Source organism: Entelurus aequoreus, linkage group LG06, assembly GCF_033978785.1.
Source record: "Entelurus aequoreus isolate RoL-2023_Sb linkage group LG06, RoL_Eaeq_v1.1, whole genome shotgun sequence".
Classification (NCBI taxonomy): Eukaryota; Metazoa; Chordata; class Actinopteri; order Syngnathiformes; family Syngnathidae; genus Entelurus; species Entelurus aequoreus.
This window is the reverse complement of record NC_084736.1, coordinates 18,104,813-18,127,213: the sequence shown is the minus strand read 5'-3', so window position 1 is coordinate 18,127,213 and position 22,401 is coordinate 18,104,813. Positions and strand designations below refer to the sequence as shown.

The 22,401-nt window shown below is 40.3% G+C and overlaps 1 protein-coding gene across 2 annotated transcripts in view; it reads right to left on the bottom strand.

The window, feature by feature from the left end:
- The window catches only part of LOC133651917 (zinc finger protein 281-like), a 22,944-nt gene extending 1,606 nt beyond the window's left edge, over positions 1 to 21,338 (bottom strand). Inside the window, exons 1-8 of one of the 2 annotated variants that reach the window (XM_062050148.1) lie at positions 21,200 to 21,338; positions 17,939 to 18,336; positions 14,029 to 14,127; positions 8,868 to 8,994; positions 4,898 to 4,981; positions 4,721 to 4,839; positions 3,225 to 4,647; positions 1 to 3,134 (exon numbers count right to left, since the gene is read on the bottom strand). The exon at positions 1 to 3,134 is cut by the window's left edge and continues 1,606 nt beyond it. In XM_062050148.1, the coding sequence (XP_061906132.1) occupies positions 3,244 to 4,647; positions 4,721 to 4,839; positions 4,898 to 4,981; positions 8,868 to 8,994; positions 14,029 to 14,127; positions 17,939 to 18,301 (2,196 nt within the window). In that variant the 5' untranslated portion in view covers positions 18,302 to 18,336; positions 21,200 to 21,338 and the 3' untranslated portion in view covers positions 1 to 3,134; positions 3,225 to 3,243. Of the gene's footprint in view, positions 4,648 to 4,720; positions 4,840 to 4,897; positions 4,982 to 8,867; positions 8,995 to 14,028; positions 14,128 to 17,938; positions 18,337 to 21,199 lie in introns of both variants that reach the window. The other variant, XM_062050147.1, reaches the window with a different exon arrangement.
- Between the last annotated feature and the right edge of the window lie 1,063 nt (positions 21,339 to 22,401).

Below are 22,401 nucleotides of genomic sequence, written 5' to 3'. Positions count from 1 at the left end.
GAAAAATACGGTACTTCAATCTAAACTTTTATAAACACAAGGAGTGTCTGTCAAATCAATTTTCAAAGGAATCACAAAAATCGATTTTTTTTAAATTAATTTTTCAATGTGTTCTGTCCAGCCAATCATATTGTTGATGTAGATGTCCATATCTGCTGGATGTATTTATTTTACAAAAGAGAAGTGTTAGATACTTCTCTTGTTGCCTTATTTGACTTCATCAAATGTTTGGGTAGAATGTAATTAAACCAGTTTTATTTTGAGTAATATAGAAATGTATCACAGCTGTTTATTTTATAGAGGAATGTAGTTAATCATAGAAGTGGCACCCTATGTTATTAAAAAGTATGGATTTTGAATAAAGAATAGTTAGAGGATCAATTCTGAATGGTAAGGTGGCGACTTGTCCAGGGTGTACCCCGCCTTCTGCCCGATTGTAGCTGAGATAGGCTCCAGCACCACCCGCGACCCCGAAGGGAATAAGCGGTAAAAAATGGATGAATGGAATTGAGAGATGCCCACAGATTCACATTCCTAATAAACTAGAGGTGTAACGGTACGTGTATTTGTATTGAACCGTTTCGGTACGGGGGTTCCGGTTCAGTTCGGAGGTGTACCGAAGAAGTTTCCACACGGACATATTAAGTAGCGTAACGCATGTTGTGTAAACAATGCACACCGAGGCACAACACACGGCATGCTAGCAGCTAACGGGCTACAATAGACTGACCATACGTCCTCTTTTCACCGGACACGTCCTCTTTTGCGGCGCTGTCAGGGCGGAGTTTCTTAAATGCCTCAAATGTCCGGCATTTTGAGTTAGGGTTGCGTGTATTTTCAATGTACGTTCAGGGTTAAGAAGGGGTTAAAAACAAAACAAATTGTGCGCGCAGCAGCATTGGTGAGGGAGGGGCAGAGACAGAGAGAGCGCGAGAGTTATGATAAACGCGCATGCGTCGCCAGGCTCTGCTTTTTATCCATAGATTTATCAGATTTGCAGCCCACAGCTAATGTTTTAAAGGCCCACGTCACATTCTAAAAACACTATTAAAATAAACAAAAACATAACAAAAGTGAAATAAATAATCTTAAAGGTTAAATGTAATTTAGAAAAAGTTGCAATGTTGACTGATAAAACAAAGCTGTTTTTTTTTCTTTCAAACTGTCATTGCTCAAAACATAATATGGAATCAAAATCAATGTTATTATGAATTATTGACCTATCCAAGGTTCTGATTACTTCACATCAAATATTTCACTAAGAAAAATATTTTTAGTGGAAGATTTTGCAAATTTGGTAAATAAATAACCCAAAAATTTACAGTATATTTTGTTGTTTTCTTACTGTACCGAAAATGAGCCAAACCGTCACCTCTAAACCGAGGTATGTACCGAACTGAAATTTGTGTGTACCGTTACACCCCTAATATACACACATTACTGCCTGAGCAACTGAGCTATTGGATTGTGAACATTGAACCTACAAGCTGTGCTCTTAGAACAGAGTGAGTGTGCTATATATAACCTGACAGGGATGTTTTTACGATGCATTCAATGTATTATGATCTCTACTGTAACAAGAAAAAACAGTCTGTATGCAAATTACAATAAGAGAATGCTGCTACGAGATATTATTCATGTCATAACATAGCGAGAAAGAATAGCCTAAAAAAATAGGGAATAAAGTTATTTAATTATGAAAAGACAAGTTTACAGTAAAAGTTGGTATTACTAGTAAAAGACATGGTACAATATTGGGAGATGCTTCCATATTATGATCAGTCTAAAACAGGGGTCACCAACCTTTTTGAAACCAAGAGCTACTTCTTGGGTACTGATTAATGCGAAGGGCTACCGGTTCGATACACACTTAAATAAATTGCCAGAAATAGCCAATTTGCTCAATTTACCTTTAACTCTGTTATTATTAATAATTAATGATATTTACACTTAATTGAATGGTTTAAAAGAGGAGAAAACACACAAAAAAATTACAATTACATTTTGAAACATAGTTTATCTTCAATTTCGACTCTTTAAAATTCAAAATTCAACCGAAAAAAAAAGAGGAAAAACTAGCTTATTCGAATCTTTTTTTAAAATATTTCACAAATATTCTTCGCCGAAAAAACAGAAACTAAAATGAAGAATTAAATTAAAATGTATTTATTATTCTTTACAATAAAAAATAAATTTACTTGAACATTGATTTAAATTGTCAGGAAAGAAGAGGAAGGAAAGGTAAAATGGTATATGTGTTTAAAAATCCTAAAATCATTTTTAAGGTTGTATTTTTTTCTCTAAAATTGTCTTCCTGAAAGTTATAAGAAGCAAAGTAAAAAAATTAATGAATTCATTTAAACAAGTGAAGACCAAGTCTTTAAAATATTTTCTTGGATTTTCAAATTCTATTTGAGTTTTGTCTCTCTTATAATTAAAAATGTCGAGCAAAGCGAGGCCTGCTTGCTAGTAAATAAATAAAATTTAAAAAATAGAGGCAGCTCACTGGTAAGTGCTGCTATTTGAGCTATTTTTAGAACAGGCCAGCGGGCTACTCATCTGGTCCTTACGGGCTACCTGGTGCCCGCGGGCACCGCGTTGGTGACCCCTGGTCTAAAACATTACTGAAATCTGATTTTGTTGGCATGTTTAACAAATATTTCATGATAAAGATGTTCTAAAATGACAACTTTATTCTCTTTAGCAGCGATTTTTTCCCTTTAAGAAGACAACTCAACTTTTCCCCTGTAATAGTGCAACTTGTTTTGTCTGCAGTGCGGTGCCAACACAAGTGAGTAGAAGAGCAGGGCAGGTAAGTGTGTTGCCCAACAGCGCCCCCTCTTGGCCATAAAGCCCTAAAGTCACTTTAGTTCTTTAAAAAGAAATACCCAGAACATTTCATGAGCTCCCTTATTAAAACCAGCCCTCATTCTTCCTCTTGTGAGCTCTGTATTTAATACAAATATATATTATTGAGAGAAAAGAGGAGTTTCACATTGTACCATAATCTCTTTATCGCCAAGTAAAAAAGTGTTTTCAGTGTTCAGCATGTCAGCAACTTCCTGTTTCCTGAGTAATATTTGTAACACAGAAAAGTTCTTGTGCCATGGCAACATTTGTCTAGCGTGGATCAGCTGGTGGAAGATGAACATAGAAATAATACTAGATTGACCAGCACTTAAGTTAAACAATATTTAGAGGAAGTAAAAAAATACAAATAATACCTTGAAGTACAGCGTGGTCTCATCTGAAGCTTTGGCTCGTCGACGTTTTAGAAGCTGAGCTGGTCTGCTCGCTGACGTCGGACAACAAGCTGCTGTACCCTGAGAACTCGGACACGGACGTCCTTATCCGGTGGTCTACGTCCACACCAGAGTCGGCGCCATAAGACAGGCCGCGCTCTTCCGACTTGAACTGAGCGCCGAAAGCCTGCGCAAAGTTTTCTATCTGATAGGCTTCCTTGGCGGAGGTGTGCGGGAAGACGGCGGTCTTGGCTCGGTCCTTGTGGCTGCTCAGGTCTGACGGGCTGATCTGGTAGGCGGAAGGCGGCGTGGAGGAGTGCTGCTTCTCCATCTGCTCGCTCAGCTCCTGCGAGGGGGTCAGCTGCTGGTCCAGGACACTCAGGTGGAAGACGTGCTGCGGCGAGGAGCTCGCCAGCATGGCAAAGTGCGACTTGGGCGACGTCGACGAGGGGCCGAAGCCGCACTCCAGCGGGGACGCAGCGTAGACGTTCTTGTCCGAGTAGAGTGCGCTCGCCGCCTGGGCCGCCACGAACGCGCCGGAGGAAGCGGGGCCACTGGGCCCGAGGGGGAAGCCGCCCGTGTGGCTGGTGCGCTCCAGGGCCTGAAGCAGGAAACGTGAGTACTCATTCATCAGGACGCTCTTGTCCCCGGGCGGGCTGGGCGTGTCAGGGGGGTGGAGCTCCACGTGCTGGTCGCCGATGTCAAAGTGGATGTCGTGATGCGAGCCGTCTGCTTTCTGGCTGTAGTGGTCCAGGAGGCTCTGCAGCACCTCGTCGGGAATCACGGACTTGTCCAGACAGAGAGGGGCGTCGCCGTCCATCACGGCAGACACGGCGCCGTGGATGACAGACGGGTGTGAGGACACCAGGCTGACGTCGTATTCGCCACCGCCCACTGGTGTCGTCACGTTGTGCGAGGCGTTTAGGTAGCGCCGCTTCTTGAGAAACTGCATGGCGTCGTCATAGTTGCTGCTGGTGGTCCCGCCTACTTTTGCAGCGTTGGCCTGCATCAGACCAAGGCCGTGATCCACACCCTGCTCCAACAAGTCCTCCTTGCTGCCTTTGTCCACACCTTTACGGTGGGCCTTCTTGAACGTCATCTTTGGAGAGCGACCGTGGTGTTGCATGCTGGGCCCGGGCTCGGTGGACGAGGCCACCGTTTGGTTGTCAGCGGCATATTCCTGGATGCTATATGCTCCTGATACATGAGGGGTTCCTCCGTCCACCTTTTTCTTCCTCCGGGCTCCTGCCTCTGCAGGGTTTTTGGAGCGCCCCCTTTTTCTGCCAGCGTGTCCCTGAGTGACTTCATAACCGGACATGTCCGCCATGCTGGGATCAAGGCCTTTCCTTAGCGCTTCTCCACAGGTTCGCTTGTGTTTCAGCAGGCGGTCTGTCCTGGAAAAATACTAGAGCACAAACCAAGAAGAAGCTGAACGTCCGCACGATAATAAGTGGGAAGAAGACAAAGAGAGGACAGACCTGCTGGCAGGTCTCACATCTGTACGGCTTCTCTCCGCTGTGCGTGCGCTTGTGTCTCTCCATGTGGTACTTCTGGATGAAGCGCATGTTGCACTGGTCGCAGCTGAACGGCTTCTCTCCTTGGGGAAAGGTCAGAGGTCAGACGTCTTTCAGGTGACGGGGAGCAAGATGACTCACCGCTGTGGATCTTCTCGTGGCGCTGGAGGAGGTACTTCTGGATGAAGCTCATGTTACACTGGCTGCACCTGAAGGGTCGCTCACCTGGAAGGAAGAACATGTGACAACAGATGCAATGTGGGTTGTACAATACACCCACAATAACAAAGTGCCGCAGTACTAATGAATTTAAAAAGGTATGAAACTATTCTAGCAAAGGTGAAGCTAGAACATTGAAGCAGTGCCTTTAAACATGTTGGCTTGGGCGATAAATAGAGATGTCCAATAATGGCTTTTTTGCCGATATCCGATATTGTCCAACTCTTAATTACCGATTCCGATATCAACCGATACCGATATATACAGTCGTGGAATTAACACATTATTATGCCTAATTTTGTTGTGATGACCGATTCCTATATCAACCGATACCGATATATACAGTTGTGGAATTAACACATTATTATGCCTAATTTTGTTGTGCTGCCCCGCTGGATGCATTAAACAATGTAACAAGGTTTTCCAAAATAAATCAACTCAAGTTATGGAAAAAAATGCCAACATGGCACTGCCATATTTATTATTGAAGTCACAAAGTGCATTATTTTTTTTTAACATGCCTCAAAACAGCAGCTTGGAATTTGGGACATGCTCTCCCTGAGAGAGCATGAGGAGGTTGAGGTGGGTGTATATTGTAGCGTCCCGGAAGAGTTAGTGCTGCAAGGGGTTCTGGGTATTTGTTCTGTTGTGTTTATGTTGTGTTACAGTGCGGATGTTCTCCCGAAATGTGTTTGTCATTCTTGTTTGGTGTGGGTTCACAGTGTGGCGCATATTTGTACCAGTGTTAAAGTTGTTTATACGGTCACCCTCAGTGTGACCTGTATGGCTGTTGACAAAGTAGGCCTTGCATTCACTTGTGTGTGTGAAAAGCCGTAGATATGTGATTGGGCCGGCACGCAAAGGCAGTGCCTTTAAGGTTTATTGGCGCTCTGTACTTCTCCCTACGTCCGTGTACACAGCGGCGTTTTAAAAAGTCATAAATTTTACTTTTTGAAACCCATACCGATAATTTCTGATATTACATTTTAAAGCATTATCGTCCGATTATATCGGCAGTCCGATATTATCTGACATCTCTAGCGATAAATGATATAAATTGGCCCTAAAGGCGGATTTTTAATACTATCGTGACAATGCAAGTTGATGCCTGGCAAATTTGACAGTGACAAGAAAAAAAGAAAGCTTCCTCGAGGCATTGTGGAGTCATCGCAAGCTGCAAAGTGTTTTAGCTACTTCTACATCACTTCATGGCGACAAATAAAGTAAGCTTCTTACAAGTATCATCCCTGCAAGACGAAGAATAGCTAAACCCAAATCTATGTAGCGCTATCACCAAATGACTATCGCCCCATAGATCTTCTGTGCCAGTGCATTGAGCAAGTCAAACACTGGATGTGCCAAAATTTCCTACAACTAAATGAAGATAAAACTGAGATAATTGTTTTTGGTGCTAAAAAAGAAAGGTTTAAAGTCATCCAACACCTTAAATCACTGTCCCTGAAAACCTCAAATAAAGCCAGAAATCTTGGGGTTATTTTAGATTCTGATTTACATTTCGACAGTCACATCAAATCAGTAACAAAATCGGCCTACTATCACCTCAAAAATGTAAAAAGACTTAGAGGGCTCATGTCAGCTCAAGACTTAGAAAAACTTGTACATGCCTTTATTACCAGTAGGCTAGACTATTGTAATGGTCTCCTTGCAGGTCTTCCCAAAAAAACTGTCAGGCAGCTACAGCTTGTTCAGAACGCTGCTGCTAGAGTTCTAACAAAGACCAAAAAATGTGAGCACATTACACCAATTCTTAAATCCTTACATTGGCTCCCTGTACATCAGAGAATAGATTTCAAAATCCTCCTGCTCACATATAAATCACTACATGGTCTAGGGCCCAAGTATATCACTGATATGCTCCCACTATATACGCCCTCTAGATCACTAAGATCTTCTGAGACCAATCTGTTAGCGGTTCCAAGAGTAAACTCAAATCAAGGGAGATCATCATTCAGTCACTATGCAACACATAGCTGGAATAAACTTCCTGAAGATGTCAGACTCTCCCCAACTCTCACTACTTTTAAAACTAGACTGAAGACTTTTATGTTCACCTTAGCTTTCAGCTAAATCTTTTAATCTTTTAACTTTTAACGTCTGCACTGTTTTTATTTTTATTTTTATTGTCTGCATTTTAATTTTGCTTTTATTTTCTTTCATTTCACTTTGTTGTCTGTGAAGCACTTTGAGTCTGCCTTGTGTATGAAAAGCGCTATACAAATAAACTTGCCTTGCCTTGCCTTGCCTAAACATGCTTCACTACACAATGTAGGAGGATGCAATAGCTAACCGCTAACAGCAAGTTAGCTCACCTGAATGTAAACAAATGGGTGGATCTATACAAATACCGACTAACAATACCAATTACAAGAGCGACATATAGTTGATACAATGATTACGGCAATATCTTTGATCATCAAAGTCTTTTTTTTTTAAATTGTTTATAACCTCAGGACACAGGAGAACTTTTTTATATGACCAATGTATGATCCATAACCAAATTTGTAGTATCAGCCAAAACATGGGTAAAGTATCCAAACAACAGAAGAATAAGTGATTATTACATTTTAACAGGAGTGTAGATAGAACATGTTGAAACAGAAAGTAAGCAGATATTAACTGTAAATGAACAATTATTAATCCGTTTTCCAAAGGATGTCCCTCATAATTTTGACAAAATAACAGAATGACAAATGACACAATATGCAGCAAATAAGGAAATGTATGTTAAATGTATCATAAGATGTTCTGTTCAAATAAAGCCAATGTTTTTTGTGGTCCCCTTTATTTTGAAAAGTATTGATGTATTAAAATACCTTTTGGTACCAACACCAATAAGCTACACACTCCTAAACCCAAATATTTGAATACTAAAATATATTATTGTTATTCATGTTTTTTTAATGTATTACTTTAAAAAAACATTATACTATACATTTACTTACTTTTATAGGCAATAACAGTATTTTTAGACAAAGTTTTTTAATTAAATGTGGAGGAAAAAAAGGCTATTCAGTTGATTTTGTGCCAATTTCTTTTTTATTTCAGTCAAGTTTTTAAAATGTTGTTATGACATGTAATACATCCATCCTTGGATTTTCTATACCGCTTATCCACTTTGGGGTCATGGGTAAGCTGGAGCCTATCCTAGCTGACGTAGACTAGAATCTAGGGCAGATGGAGACAAACAACCTGACCCACCTATGGACAATTTAGAGTCTTCCATTAAGCTAACATACAAAAATTAAATACATTTACATTAATATGCATATTTTTAGAATGTGGGAAAACCCACACACAGGGAGAAGCACAGGGATAACATACAAACTCCACACACAAAAAGAACATTGTATCTTATTTTTATCTGCCATACTATTTTATATTATATCAAAGATATTCAAACACTATTTTTAACAGTTAGTCTATATACTTATATAATTTTTCTAAATCAAGCTTTGACATTGAATTCTTTTATTTGCAATAAAATTGGAATATATGGTAAAAACATCAATGTAATGACCTTATTTATGATAGTTATATTTTTTAATGTTGGTAAGTGTACATTGTGTATAATGAAGCGCATGCACATGTGACCTGCAGCTAATCAATTATTCACATCAGTGCACTGGCAGTTGTGCGCTGCATGCAATAATCTCCTAAATGCAAATCGTTGTGGCGCGTCGCACAAATCTCAGCGATTAGATCAGACGAGACAGTGATTATCGAGTGCATGTGCGATGACTCACAACAATAATAGGTTATGCTAGCAATTATGTAGTGCAATAGAAACTGTATTATTGTTATCATAACAGGAAACATAAACAGCAGCATTTGACAGCTCTCAAGTATTCACAGGCAGCAAGATGTGTGATACCTGTGTGGATGAGGACGTGTCTGCGGAGGTGATAGGAGCTCCTGAAGGCGGCGCTGCAGTGCTCACAGATGTGAGGTTTGCTTCCCGGCGACAAGCTGCCTCCGTCTGCATCCAGCAGCATGGACTGCTGCGGACCAAAAACAAGATTTGAGCAATATTAGGGGTTAAAAATAGCCCTAAAAGAGACCACGGCATAGTGAGATTCTGAAAAATATTACATTTTTCTATTCATTTCTGTGGTGACAAAGGCTTGGTAGGACTTATAGAAAAATATGCTGACAACCACATAATGACAAATGGAACTTATTGCACCTTATTAGCAGTGTTGGGACGCCGTTAGTTTCGGCGGTAACTAGTAATCTAACGCGTTATTTTTTATATTCAGTAACTCAGTTACCGTTACTACATGATGCGTTACTGCGTTATTTTACATTATTTTTTATGTAGTATCGGCTAGAAACTGAAGATCTGAGTGTGTGTTATTGCAGCGCTCCGGTGGAAAATAAGAGGGCGCTTTGTGTGGGTGGGGGCGAGGGGGATCTCATACCGTAGTCGAGGGGCGCAGGGGAGACGTATATGTACTAACAACCTTCACTTTACCCGGAAGAGGGTCTTTACAGCTGAGGGTGAATGACGAGCCCGGCGGTTTGTTGCAACTTTGTGACTTTATTGGACGCAGCCATCCACCAAGCTAGAGAACCTGCACGCACTCACTGTCGCCGCTCCCTCACTTCTCTCGCCCACTCACTCACTGACGTCACTCACCCACATGCTGTCATATCTTAAAGGGACACACACATACACCAGTGGCGTGCGGTGAGGTTCATGTCAGGTGAGGCACTGACTTCATCACAGTCAGATTTACAAACATATGAACCCTAAAGAGTATCTTATTCACCATTTGATTGGCAGCAGTTAACGGGTTATGTTTAAAAGCTCATACCAGCATTCTTCCCTGCTTGGCACTCAGCATCAAGGGTTGGAATAGGGGGTTAAATCACCAAAAATTATTCCCAGGCACGGTGCCGCTGCTGCCCACTGCTCCCCTCACCTCCCAGGGGGTGAACAATCAACAATCAGCCTTTTCATATAAAGCCATAAAGGAATGGAACGACCTCACAACAAACTTGAAAAGTCTAACAGATGACTCTTCATTCACAATTGAAGTTAAAAAGTGGCTTTGGAGCAATCAAAGCTGCTCACACGGTCACTACGGTGGGCATTATGTTTGACACATCAACCTAATGTGCATTATATTTATCCATGAGAGCATTTTTATTGTAAATTGTGAGGTGTGTGTGTTAAAATCATGGTTGTTTTTACAAATGATGACAGATGTGAACAAAAGCATGTATTGTCTTTGTGTGATGATGTAAATGAGGTGTGGTTGTATTGTATATTAAGTATGTGTACATGAAAGGGCATTTTATGACTTTTCTTAATTTAAAAACATGCTATAGTATGTTTTTATGTCATAATTTAATTGCATGATTTTTGTATCCCTTTAATTTAGGTAGCCAGGGACTGCAGATGGAAATGAGCTATTTAGCTATAATCTGGTACAGAACATATCTGTCTTTGAACTTAATGTTTCTGTGCATTGTCCCTTCAAATAAAGACTAAACTAAACTAAGCAAGGGGATGGGTTAAATGCAGAGGACAAATTTCACCACACCTGGTGTGTGTGACAATCATTGGTACTTTAACTTTACACTTACAAACTGTAGTACACAAAAAAGCACATTTAATAAAAATAAACGTTATTATGGTCTTACCTTTACTTATAAGTGTGGGAGCAGTGGTGTTCGTGTTGGAAGAGTAGTGAATGAATGAAATATGAAATCCGCGCTGTAGTCTGCAGGTGTACCTAATGTTGTGTCCCTGTTTACGGCTCCTCCGGTGCGCCGCGCGAGCATTGTTGTTTTTGCACTTTTTGGCTTCTTGTTAAGTGACTTTTTTGGGTGGATTCGGTCTTGCACGTGGGGGTTTGGGTGTGGGCTTTGGTTGGTGTGGCGCTCCCGTCGGGGGTGCATTCTGCGGCGGAGGTGCTTGGCACCAGGAGGCGGGGTTATGAGACGAGCCTCCAGTTTTATGATCGCTCAGCACAAGAAATACGTTACACACATACAGTTGTTGACAAAATACACTGTACATTATATACCTCAGCTAACTAAACTATGGAAATGTATAATATAATTCATATAGCAATACGGTGTCACTGCACAGCAGGCCAGCAGTTAGCCGAGTCATTGTGCACAATCCATGTTGAGGCACAAATCAGTGACGTGCCTCAACTGGCTGCTGATCACCGCACCGTCTCTTCTCAGTATTTGAACGGCAAATGTGAAAATAAAAATAATCTAAAACTGGTGAAGTTAAATGGAAAATAACTTTAGTATAATCACTAAATACATATAACAATTTAATTATTTTTTTTTCTTTTTACTTTTTTTTTCTTTCCATGATGGCAGGTGAGGGCGTGCCTCCCCTGCCTCTAGTGACGGCACGCCACTGACACACACACATACGCTACTCTCATAACAACTAACAAGACATCAAGGTGAAGCCAGAAGTCGAGTGTCTTAACAATCTCACTACTTTTCTTTTGTCGAGCACAAAGAAAATAACATTTTAGTTAAATGTAAGCTGTGTCTTGGATCAAAGCTGTGTATGTAAGCTGTGTCTTAGATCAAAGATCCTATCTACTTAAAGTTAAAGTGCCATTATGTTGCAGCTATTTAAAATAGTTTTGTCAATTTGTTCTGGCCTGAAATAAATTGGCCCTTTGAAACATATCTTTGTCTTTGTGTGTTGTATGTAGAGCACATTGTTTGTGTGTTGTATGTAGAGCACATTGTTTGTGTGTTGTATGTACAGAACATTTTTTGTGTGTTGTATGTAGACCACATTGTTTGTGTGTTGTATGTAGACCACATTGTTTGTGTGTTGTATGTAGACCACATTGTGTGTTGTATGTAGACCACATTGTTTGTGTGTTGTATGTAGACCACATTGTTTGTATGTAGACCACATTGTTTGTGTGTTGTATGTAGACCACATTGCTTACCAGAGTTTAGTGATGCAAATGCATGTCAAGTTGATCAACACATTGTATTATTCTCCAGTGCAATAACAGTACTGAAATGAAGGCTAAAAGGGCATTAATGGGAGCCTTAAAAAAAAATGGGTGGGGGAAATAAATAACTAAATAGTTACTTTTTACAGTAATGCATTACTTTTTGGTGTAAGTAACTGAGTTAGTAACTGAGTTACTTTTGAAATAAAGTAACTAGTAATTGTAACTAGTTACTGGTTTTCAGTAACTAACCCAACACTGCTTATTAGCAACAAAGCTGCACACACATCTCAATCCAAAATAGCTCCAATGACAATAACATGACTTTTATGGCCAAAATAATAATCATAATTTAATTGTATCAATACAGAAATAAAAGCAGGCTCTTTTTAAATAATAACACCAACAATAATATTAACTTAATCATGGCAGCCGAAATGGTGACCAGGATTAGAATTCCAGTAATTGTGCAGCCCTACTGTACAGTTTATTAAAGCTTCTATGATGGCCACAGATTATTTATGTTTCTATTGACACTTTGAATGGTTTTGGGCTCTTTCTACTGAAAGAATCTGTAAAGTACAACTGAAAGCTGACAGTCCCAGCACATTGATTAGGGCTGAGAGTCGCGAGACATTCACAACAACATGGATGACAGTTATTACAGAGTCTTAAATCCAAAGCCAACAATTCGAATTTAAGGCCTCAAATGTCTAAAATTCTTTTAAAATCTCAAAAGGTCTTAAATATGATTTTGAAAGGTCTTAAAAATCTGTTGGCGTTACTTTTATTTAAAACATGCATTAACTTCAGTCTTGCTTTTGAACATTTCAATTTTTGAAGACGCTATAACGTAACCCCAAAACGTAAACTATGTAGGCTACGTGCGCTGCCCGGTCAAAAGTTATTGCGCACCACCAGCGAGTGTGCTGTGCAGCTAACAGCGGAGAAATATTAACAAAAGCCCACAGCAAAGCTGAATTACATGCATAAGTTCAACGATTTGTGAAGCCGGTGGAGGTAAACGTATAACCGGGATGTGGAGGCAGGGAAGCGGTGGTAATAAAAATCAATGGAATGATAATGTAAAAGACAAAAATCTGGGATAAGTCCGTGTCAAAAGATGCTAAAACGCCACAAACACTTGCACAACTATCCAAAGATCAATTTAACCCCCAAACAAAATGTGACGCCAATTGCCAAAAGAGATCACTATGAGATGTTTACTAATGAAATCATACTGTTGCATACAGTAAGTACATGCTAATTTCTCTGTGGTACTCACAGCAGTAGAACTATATTTAAAAAAAGTTATCTTATTTCTATTATTTATTAAAATAATTTCAGGTCAGATTCTCATGCCTAATCTTTTGACCCTGTGATGGTCTTAATTATATTCATTATGGTCTTAAAAAAGTCATAAGTCTTAAATTTGACTTGATAAACCCTGTATTATTAATGTACTAATAAAAACCAAGACCAAAAACTTGTTAAACAAAACAGGGTAATATAATATGTTTAAAAATATATATTTTGTTCTGTTTTCTTTCGTTATCGCTTAAATGTTTCTTTTGTTTTTTTCTTTCACTGTGGTAGTTTTGTTACAATTTCTTATTAACTGCTATAAAGAAAAAACATTTCTACCTACATGTTTTGAAAAGAAACAATAGAGACATGAGCTTTTACTCCTATGTTAATGGTTAATAATTAATGTAATTTCACTGTTGAATAAACGTGCTAAGGTGCAGAGAGCGATGCAGCGTACGACCGCTTTTATCCAGTTTGAAAGCCAGAAACCAAGATGTAGCAAATAATTGATGACAGCAAAATTTTGGAATTCATTTATCGTTTCATTAATTGACCCATTGAATGGCCCCCAGCCTACAATTGTATGACATTTTTTAAAGCTTCTGGACATCTAATTTTGTTTCTTTAAATGCCATTTAAGGCTTTAATTTTCGCAAAAATCCATCAAATTACTTTTTAACGACCCACGGAAACCCTGAAAAAAAAAATCATTAAACCTTTCTCATGTGATCTGAAACACATCTGCATTATTCATAATTAAGACAGAGCTTGGCAAACCTTCTCGCTTCGCTTCTTCCTCGGTCTGCCCTCCGGGCCGTCCCCGTTTGACCTCCGACCTTTCCTCCCAGCGGGCTCCTTCCCCAACTGACCCGGCAGCTGTGAGGGTGACAAAAGGGAGATGGCGCATGGAAACGCTTTCATTGACAGGCGTGCAGCCTTGAAAAAGGACACGTTTGCGCATAAAACAGGCGTTGGCGTAAACAACGAGCAGCCAATAGATTGTCACAGGGGACAGGCCTAAATGATCAGCCCCCTGTGGATAACAACCCACCACTCACTTTTTGTGTTGGATGGCGTCCAAAAAATAAACCAACAGTCCACCTCCGATCAACGCAAAGGCACATCGATTACGTTTGCTTTTTCTTTCTTCTTCGCACTGCTGAAGGTGAGTTGAACTCTCTCACAGATGCTTGTGATAACATTTATGGTAAAAATAGATTTTTAAGAGTGCCTATCAAAGCACTAAACCACATTTGGCTGCACGATGGCCCGCCTTTTGTCACAAGTGTGCGCTTCTAATTGAATGAGCACAAAAGACGTCTGCAATGAAGTGCGAGCTCAAACAAGACAGCTGTGTCCTCGCCAAGACGTTTCATTCACGCTGAGCAGCCGTGACATCATCCGCCAATGGCGGGGGGGCATATTTTGCATGGCGAGCAGTCAGTAGATTTACGTCGCCATAACTATTTAGACACAGGCTCCTCCCCTGCATCTTTCCTCTCTGTGGCTCCTCCCACAGGCGCATACTAATGTGTTCTTGCAAGATTAAATTAGGTACAGCTGCGTCTAACAAGATTAAATCAGCAATTACGCTTTTACTGCAAAGAAAAAATGAGTATATGAATACTGAGTCCTATATGGAAAAAACAAAACGCAATAATAAACATTTTTAATTATACCCTCTATGACAGCTGTCAATCAAAACCGGGAAGTGTTACCTTTTTGATGGATAAGACGAGTGCAGGTGTATTTATTGTGAGTAAAGCATGTAAATAGTGATAAAAATAGTGACGGCGTGGCGAAGTTGGTAGAGTGGCCGTGCCAGCAATCGGAGGGTTGCTGGTTACTGGGGTTCAATCCCCACCTTCTACCATCTTAGTCACGTCCGCTGTGTCCTTGGGCAAGACACTTCACCCTTGCTCCTGATGGCTGCTGGTTAGCGCCTTGCATGGCAGCTCCCGCCATCAGTGTGTGAATGTGTGTGTGAATGGATGAATGTGGAAATACTGTCAAAGCGCTTTGAGTACCTTGAAGGTAGAAAAGCGCTATACAAGTATAACCCATTTATCATTATAAGTAACGTTTACTGTGCCAATTCCCGATACCTCTGGAATCAATAATGGTACTCAATTGTATAAATTTTCTGTAATTTTGTGCGTTCATTTTTTTATAATAACATTTAATTTTTTCATGTAACATAAAAGGGAGCTGATTTTGATAACTGTGCTGTCCAGTTGTTAAATCTTGTTTTTTATGCCATTTGAGTGTCATTCGCAATGCAGTTGCACTTCCAAGACCCCTGTGGTATGGTAACGAGGAATTAGCTTCTTTCAGGAAGTGCAATGTGTTATGTTGCGCCCTACAAAGTGTTTATATGGTAAGTATTGTGCTCATTATTATGGGTGCAAAAAAGTGATTCACAATTATTCATTTGATTCTCTATCAATTCATCATTTTCAAAAATCTATTTTTTTTCAAATAAAAATCTATTATTAAAACTACGTTTTCAGGACATCTCCGAGCAATCAGGAGGAGCTTTTCTAACCTGTAACCTGTTCTGAAAAAGTTTCATTATAATTATTATACCAACTAATACATTGTGAAAATCGGTTTGAATCAAGAATCGATTCTGAATCGAATTACCACCCCAGGAATTAGAATGAAATTGAATCATTAGGTGCCTAAATATTTTACTGTTGGTGTTTGATTGTAACGTGCATTTTTGTTGTAGTTTTCATTACTAAATTTGGAGGTGCTGAAGTCGCCATGTAAAATCACAAATGCTAATAGTAGCCTGGTTAAAGCAAATCCAATTAGCATCAAGCTAGCGCATTTTGAAGAATGGAGCCGTACTTTACTTTCGAGCGTTTTATACAAAGTGTACTTGCTTAGTTGGTTTTGAAAATTGCAACTTTGCGTAGAGGGAGTTTGGCTGAGTCCGCCCGGAGTGCTGCTTGAGTGATTGTTAACGTGAGCCAGTGTTTAGTCTGCAACCAGACGTGACGCGCAACAAAGGTATCGAAATATGGCACCATTTGATTTTTACGTGAATCGATATTCTGTAGTACCAACAGACTTTGGTCGGTACCAATAAAAAGTACCGAATTCGGTAACCATCCGTACATGTAAATATGTACATGTAGAATATTATCTCCTTAATTAACACCAATATGGACTGCAATTATGGCTTGCAAATTTTCTCTATCGTCTTTTTTAGTACACATGAAAAAGTACATGTTCAGTATAATTAGGGGTGCAGAATAAATATTAGACCACTAGTTTTCGCCTAAATATGAGGAATTCATACGTCTTATTGATAAAAATCGCATTACAATAAACAACAGCTCAGATAAATGATTTTAAAATGGGTTATCAGTCTTGAGAAGCAGGAAGTTATCTTTATCGGCTTAAAAACATTGTGCATCCCTACTTTGTAATAAGGCATCATGTAAGTTTTACTCCTGTACTTAAGTACTATTTATCATCCATCCATCCATTTTCTACCGCTTATTCCCTTCGGGTTTGCGGGGGGTGCTGGAGCCTATCTCAGCTACAATCGGGCTGAAGACATCATATATCCTTTATTACCACACAGCATTTCTGGCACCTTTTACTCTGGTCTACTTTATATTGGTTTTGAAAAAGATCTATGAACTCTATTAACTTGACTACTACACGTTTATCCTTTTCTTTTACTCAAAAACAAAATACAAAAACTGATACATGTCAGACACAGGAAGTAAACAAATCATCAGTAGTTCCTGAGACATGGAGAAGACCGGGTCGTCTTCATACTCCTTTTCGGACATGTTAAATTGTGCAAGTGTAAACATGCCATGCACCTTTTTTTAAGCGTGTTCATTGACATGGCTACCGTTCACATTTGAACCGATACAGTGCTAATTCTCGGTACCTGGGAATTTAATTTTAAAAAATCCGTAAATTGAGTGTGTTTGTGTGTAAATAAGTTTTAATTGTTTATTAATAAAATCCCATACTTTTTATTTACCAGTGAGCTGATTATAATTGTGCTGTCCAGTTGCTATCTCTAGTTTTCTTACACTTCTGAGTCTCATTTGCAACTCTTGACTTTTCATGCAGTTGCAATCTTAGGACATTAGATGGCAGTAATGTACAGGAAGTAGTCCTTGCCATTATGTTTAATGTGCCAGTCATCCTGTTTTTGTTGAGTCCCACAAAGTGTTTATGTTGTAAGTATTGTTCCTATTACACATCAGCTGTGTGATGGTAATGCGCATCTAAGTTTTACTTTTCATTATCAAATTTAGAGGTGTGGAATTCGTTATGTAAAATGGCTCATGCTAATCAATAGCATGTATACCTGTATGGTTTGCGCATCTTCTATCAGGCATACTTGCTTTGTTAACATTTAAAATTGCAACATTACTTCGAAGAAGTTTGCGCAGTCCATTCTGAGTACTTCTTGAGTGATTGTTTACCCGCCAAGTCTGCAGATAGACGTTATGGAAATACGGTTCAGTTTGATTTGACATGAATCGATACCTGGTAGGACCAGTAGAATTAGGTCGGTGTCTATAAAAGTACTGAATTTGGCACCCTTCCCTGCTACTGACATGTTAACACAAACAATACATGTGGAGAGGATAAAGGACTCAAAGATTGAATAGTACTTGTGGCTTCTGAAGACTAGAATGTTTCTACTCACGTTGGCCATGTTGAGCTCGTGCACTAGCAGGTTCTGGTTGTTGTTGACCGTCAGCTCCAGCAGCTCCGTGCTCTTCCCCAACCCTCCCGGGTAGAGCGGCAGGCGGTAATCGTGCTCCGACACCTTTTCCTGCTTAATGTCGAGAGCGTGGACGTAGTCTCCCACGCCGCCGTTCAGGGAGCCAGCGATGCAGTCGGGTGAGTCCCGCTCCTTCTTCAAGATCATCTCCTGAGGCACCAGGCGGGTGAAGCTAGCGACCGGCGGCAGGTGGCTGAACATGATCATGCCGGGGCCAAAGTTGGAGTCCATGCCGCCGTTGGAGCGCAGGAAGTCGTTGCCTAGCTTGTCTTGGATGATGCTCATGGCGGGACGATTACAGCGTGGTGATCTGTGTCATCCTGCAAGGGAGCAAAGTCAGAAATGAGTGTGGCGTCAATAGCACTGATGTGAGCGGCGATTCAAAACGATGTCAGTAAATATAGCGATAGACATATAATTGATATCAATTAAAAATGCATTTCATAAAATGTTCTGTTTTCTTCTTCGTTGTCGTAGGAAAGCGGAAGTCGCGAAGCAAGGTTGGTTGCATGAACAAAGGCACTCGCTCTCTGGTAACCCAGCAACAGGAAGTGATCACTGATCAGTGGGAGTGACACGCTAAACTATCAAGTTTGGTCGCGCCATCTTATGGTCTCGCAGTTGATTCTTTGCATGGAGTGAGAAAAGAAAAGAAAAATAAAGAAATTGTGGATAAAACAGGAAAATTCAGCTCAACAGTATGGCAGTTTTTTTTCCAGGGGACTGTAGTCAGACCAGTGTGGTCTATGAATAACGCAAGGCACTCGTCCCCACCTTAGACGCACCTACCCTTTAGAGCACAGCTGTAACTTTCTGGCACTAAATCTGCAGAAAATATTTTTCCCTGGTTTCTCTATGTTTACATTTTCACTCTTTTGTTACACTTTATTAAACAATTCTTACACCTTCCTTTTAAGAAGTGTTCAATATGATTTTACAATTTGTTTACATTGATTGTTTTCCATGCTTGTGTTGACATTTCGTTTCATTTCTGCCTTGATAGTTGAGGGGATTATAATCAGAGAATGGTTGCATTTGAAATAAAGTGGTTGAATTCTATATAAATCCTGGTCCTTACTTTTGATTAATCATAAAAAACATCAATATTTATCGATATCGACCGATATAAAACACTTATATCAGTTTGCAGCCATATCACCTTGAGCTAATAAATTGTCTCGGTGCCAGCTGCTTATGCGAATTAATAAGTGATGATATGCAGTTCAGCAAAAAGATTGCATTATTTGGAATGCCAATCAACTAACGAGGCTGGCGAGCTCAGCGGAAGTATCGCGGCGCTCGCATACAGTATATTCCGGGTTTTACGGCGAGAGCTAAAAGGTCATAGCAACAACATCAAGCGCAGAGAGGATTGGCGTGTGGATGGTAATCTGCGCCGTGGCGGTGTCTGACCCAGTCATCCCATTTGCATGAGATTATATGCCAATGATGAACATGTTTGGACACAGTGTGCATTGACAAAAGTGTAATTACACAACTGACACTACACACAGAGGGACACTTCAATTATGAAATGTTTCTATTCACAAGTGCATTTAAACCACGAATAATGAGTTTAGGGCAGCATGTAAAGCTCTTAATCTCTTACCAGCAACCATCCGCCTGTTAATACAAACAAACAAAAGGTAGTACCTGCTCACAAAAATGAGTACTGTATTAACTAGGCCTGGGCGAGAAATTTATTTAATCGATGAATGTCAAGTTTTTTGTTGCATATGATATTACCAGTAAATTCATTAATTTTAAAAATCAATGTTTTTTCACTTGCTCCAGCATACTTTTTGAACCCAGGAGCCTCTGTAGCTTCTGCCCTCCCCCTTTTTCCTTTAGCGTAGAATCACACACACATAGCAATAAATGGAAGATTGTTCCAAAAAAAAGAAACTTGTCATCGACATTTCGGGAGAACATTCGCACCGTAACACAACATAAACACAACAGAACAAATACCCAGAACCCCTTGCAGCACTAACTCTTCCGGGACGCTACAATATACACCGCCCGCTACCCCATACCCCTAAACCTCGCCCACCTCAACATGCTCCTTAGGAAGAGCATGTCCCAAATTCCTAGCTGCTGTTTTGAGGCATGTCAAAAAAAAATAATGCACTTTGTGACTTCAATAATAAATATGGCAGTGCCATGTTGGCATTTTTTTCCATAACTTGAGTTGATTTATTTTGGAAAACCTTGTTACATTGTTTAATGCATTCAGCGGGTCATCACAACAAATTTAGGCATAATAATGTGTTAATTACACGACTGTATATATCGGTTGATATCGGAATCGGTAATTAAGAGTTTGACAATATCGGAATATCGGCAAAAAAGCCATTATCGGACATCTCTAATTATAACATGTTATCATAAATATGATGCTATGTATTTGATTTACTTCTTATTATATTATTATTCGTACTATATTGTCTGTAAATGTGGGTGCTGCACCAAAGTAATGTCAACAATTATAAAGTATCGAAAAGATTGGTAAGACAATAGCTTGCAAATGACGTCTACTTCCAGTTAATGGACGGAGAGCTTGCATTGGTTAGTAAGATGCATACCATCAACTTTGCAAACACCGAACGTGCAAAATATGCAGAATGTTGTATATATTTTATTAAATTATTTAGAATGAGGCACGCTGTTTGGTTAGCAATTCGCTGGCTAGGCTAACCATGTCGAAGGAGGGGGGGCTTCTTTGTGATGCCAAGCAATAATTTAGATATGACAATAACCGCACTTAACCTCAACATGTCCAAACAGTTCCTAAAAAACGTCAAACGATGCAGTATTAGAAACATTTTTTAGATATTTTTTTTATTGTAGTTGGAATATAATTTAGACTATGCCAAACAATACACGGGCGCCAACATACAACATAAACTAGCCTCTCGTGTTAATGTTCATAAAAAAATAAATAATAATAATTGTAATATTTATGTTCATCTTTAATAAGCGGTGGCTTGGTGGTGGAGCTCCGAGAGAGCCAGGAGAGGCACGATGACCCCCAACAAAAGTCCCCAGCGAACAATGATGCTCGGCGGCTAGCCTAGCATGCTAACGTCCGCCGCTTTGTCGTCCTGTCCCGCACGCCAAGTTTGGACTTTCGCACCTAACCGCTGCTCGCCCAACTTTTCCACGGCCGTGAGTGTCTCTTACCGCTGCATGACCACACGCCGCTCCTCGGGCCGGACTACTTAGCTCAGTGTGCTCCGTTTCCCCCAAAAAGTCTAGAGGCAAAACATTGTTCTTCTCCGGCAGCTGCTGGGGTCCTCCATCTTTGCTTGGCGAGGTGCATTGTGGGTTGGACAAGCGCGTACGCGCGCGCGCGCGCGCTAGACAACACATTGGTTTGACGTCATCTTCAACTTTATTTTTAACCAAAACATACAAAACCAATATTTAGCATGTCGCGTTGCTCATATTAATACAATTATAAATGACAATAAGTATTTTTCACCAGCAAAGCCGCAACTCTTGTCAACAAGCTGTCCCACCACTCTGGTCACTTTGGTGTAGAACACATTAAAGCCTTCTATAGAACGCTAGGAGTATCCAACAACGATTTCAAATTAGAAATGGTCACAGCTGATGAGGTGCTTAAAAGATTGAGCGTGCTCCACCCAGACAAGGCCACCAGCCTTGACAATATCCCCTCCAGATTTCTCAGGGACTCTGCATGCCTCCATCATTGCCCCAATCATCACGCACATAATAAACCTCTCAATTTCTCAAGGCCAAGTACCAAAAGATTTTAAGATAGCAAGAGTAACTCCCCTCTTTGAAAAAGGAAGCAAATTAGAACCTGGCAACTACCGACCTGTTTCTATTCTCAGTTCCATTTCGAAAGTAATGGAGAAAATAGTTTATGAACAGGTCGATAGTTACCTTGCCACTAATAAACTCATGTACTAATTCCAATCCGGCTTCAGAACTAACAACTCCACTGACACATGCCTTCTCTATCTGACCGACCACATCAAACATGAGGTGGACGCGGGCAAATACTGCAGCATGGTCATGCTGGACCTTCAGAAGGCCTTTGACACTGTTAACCACGCTATACTGTTGGATAAGCTCAGAGCAATCGGATTTAACAAAACCTCATCGAGCTGGATGCAATCTTACTTGGAGGGGAGGAAACAGGTGGTAGAGGTGAACGGCACCGTGTCCCCCCCCCTCTCGGTGAGCTGTGGAGTCCCCCAAGGCAGTATATTGGGGCCTTTATTGTTCCTAGTATACATAAACGACTTGTCATTGGCATGCGACTGTGAATTGTTTTTGTTTGCGGATGACTCGGCCTTGCTGGTATCAGACAGGGACAAGTCACAGGTGGAGAAAATCCTCAGTGCTGAACTCTG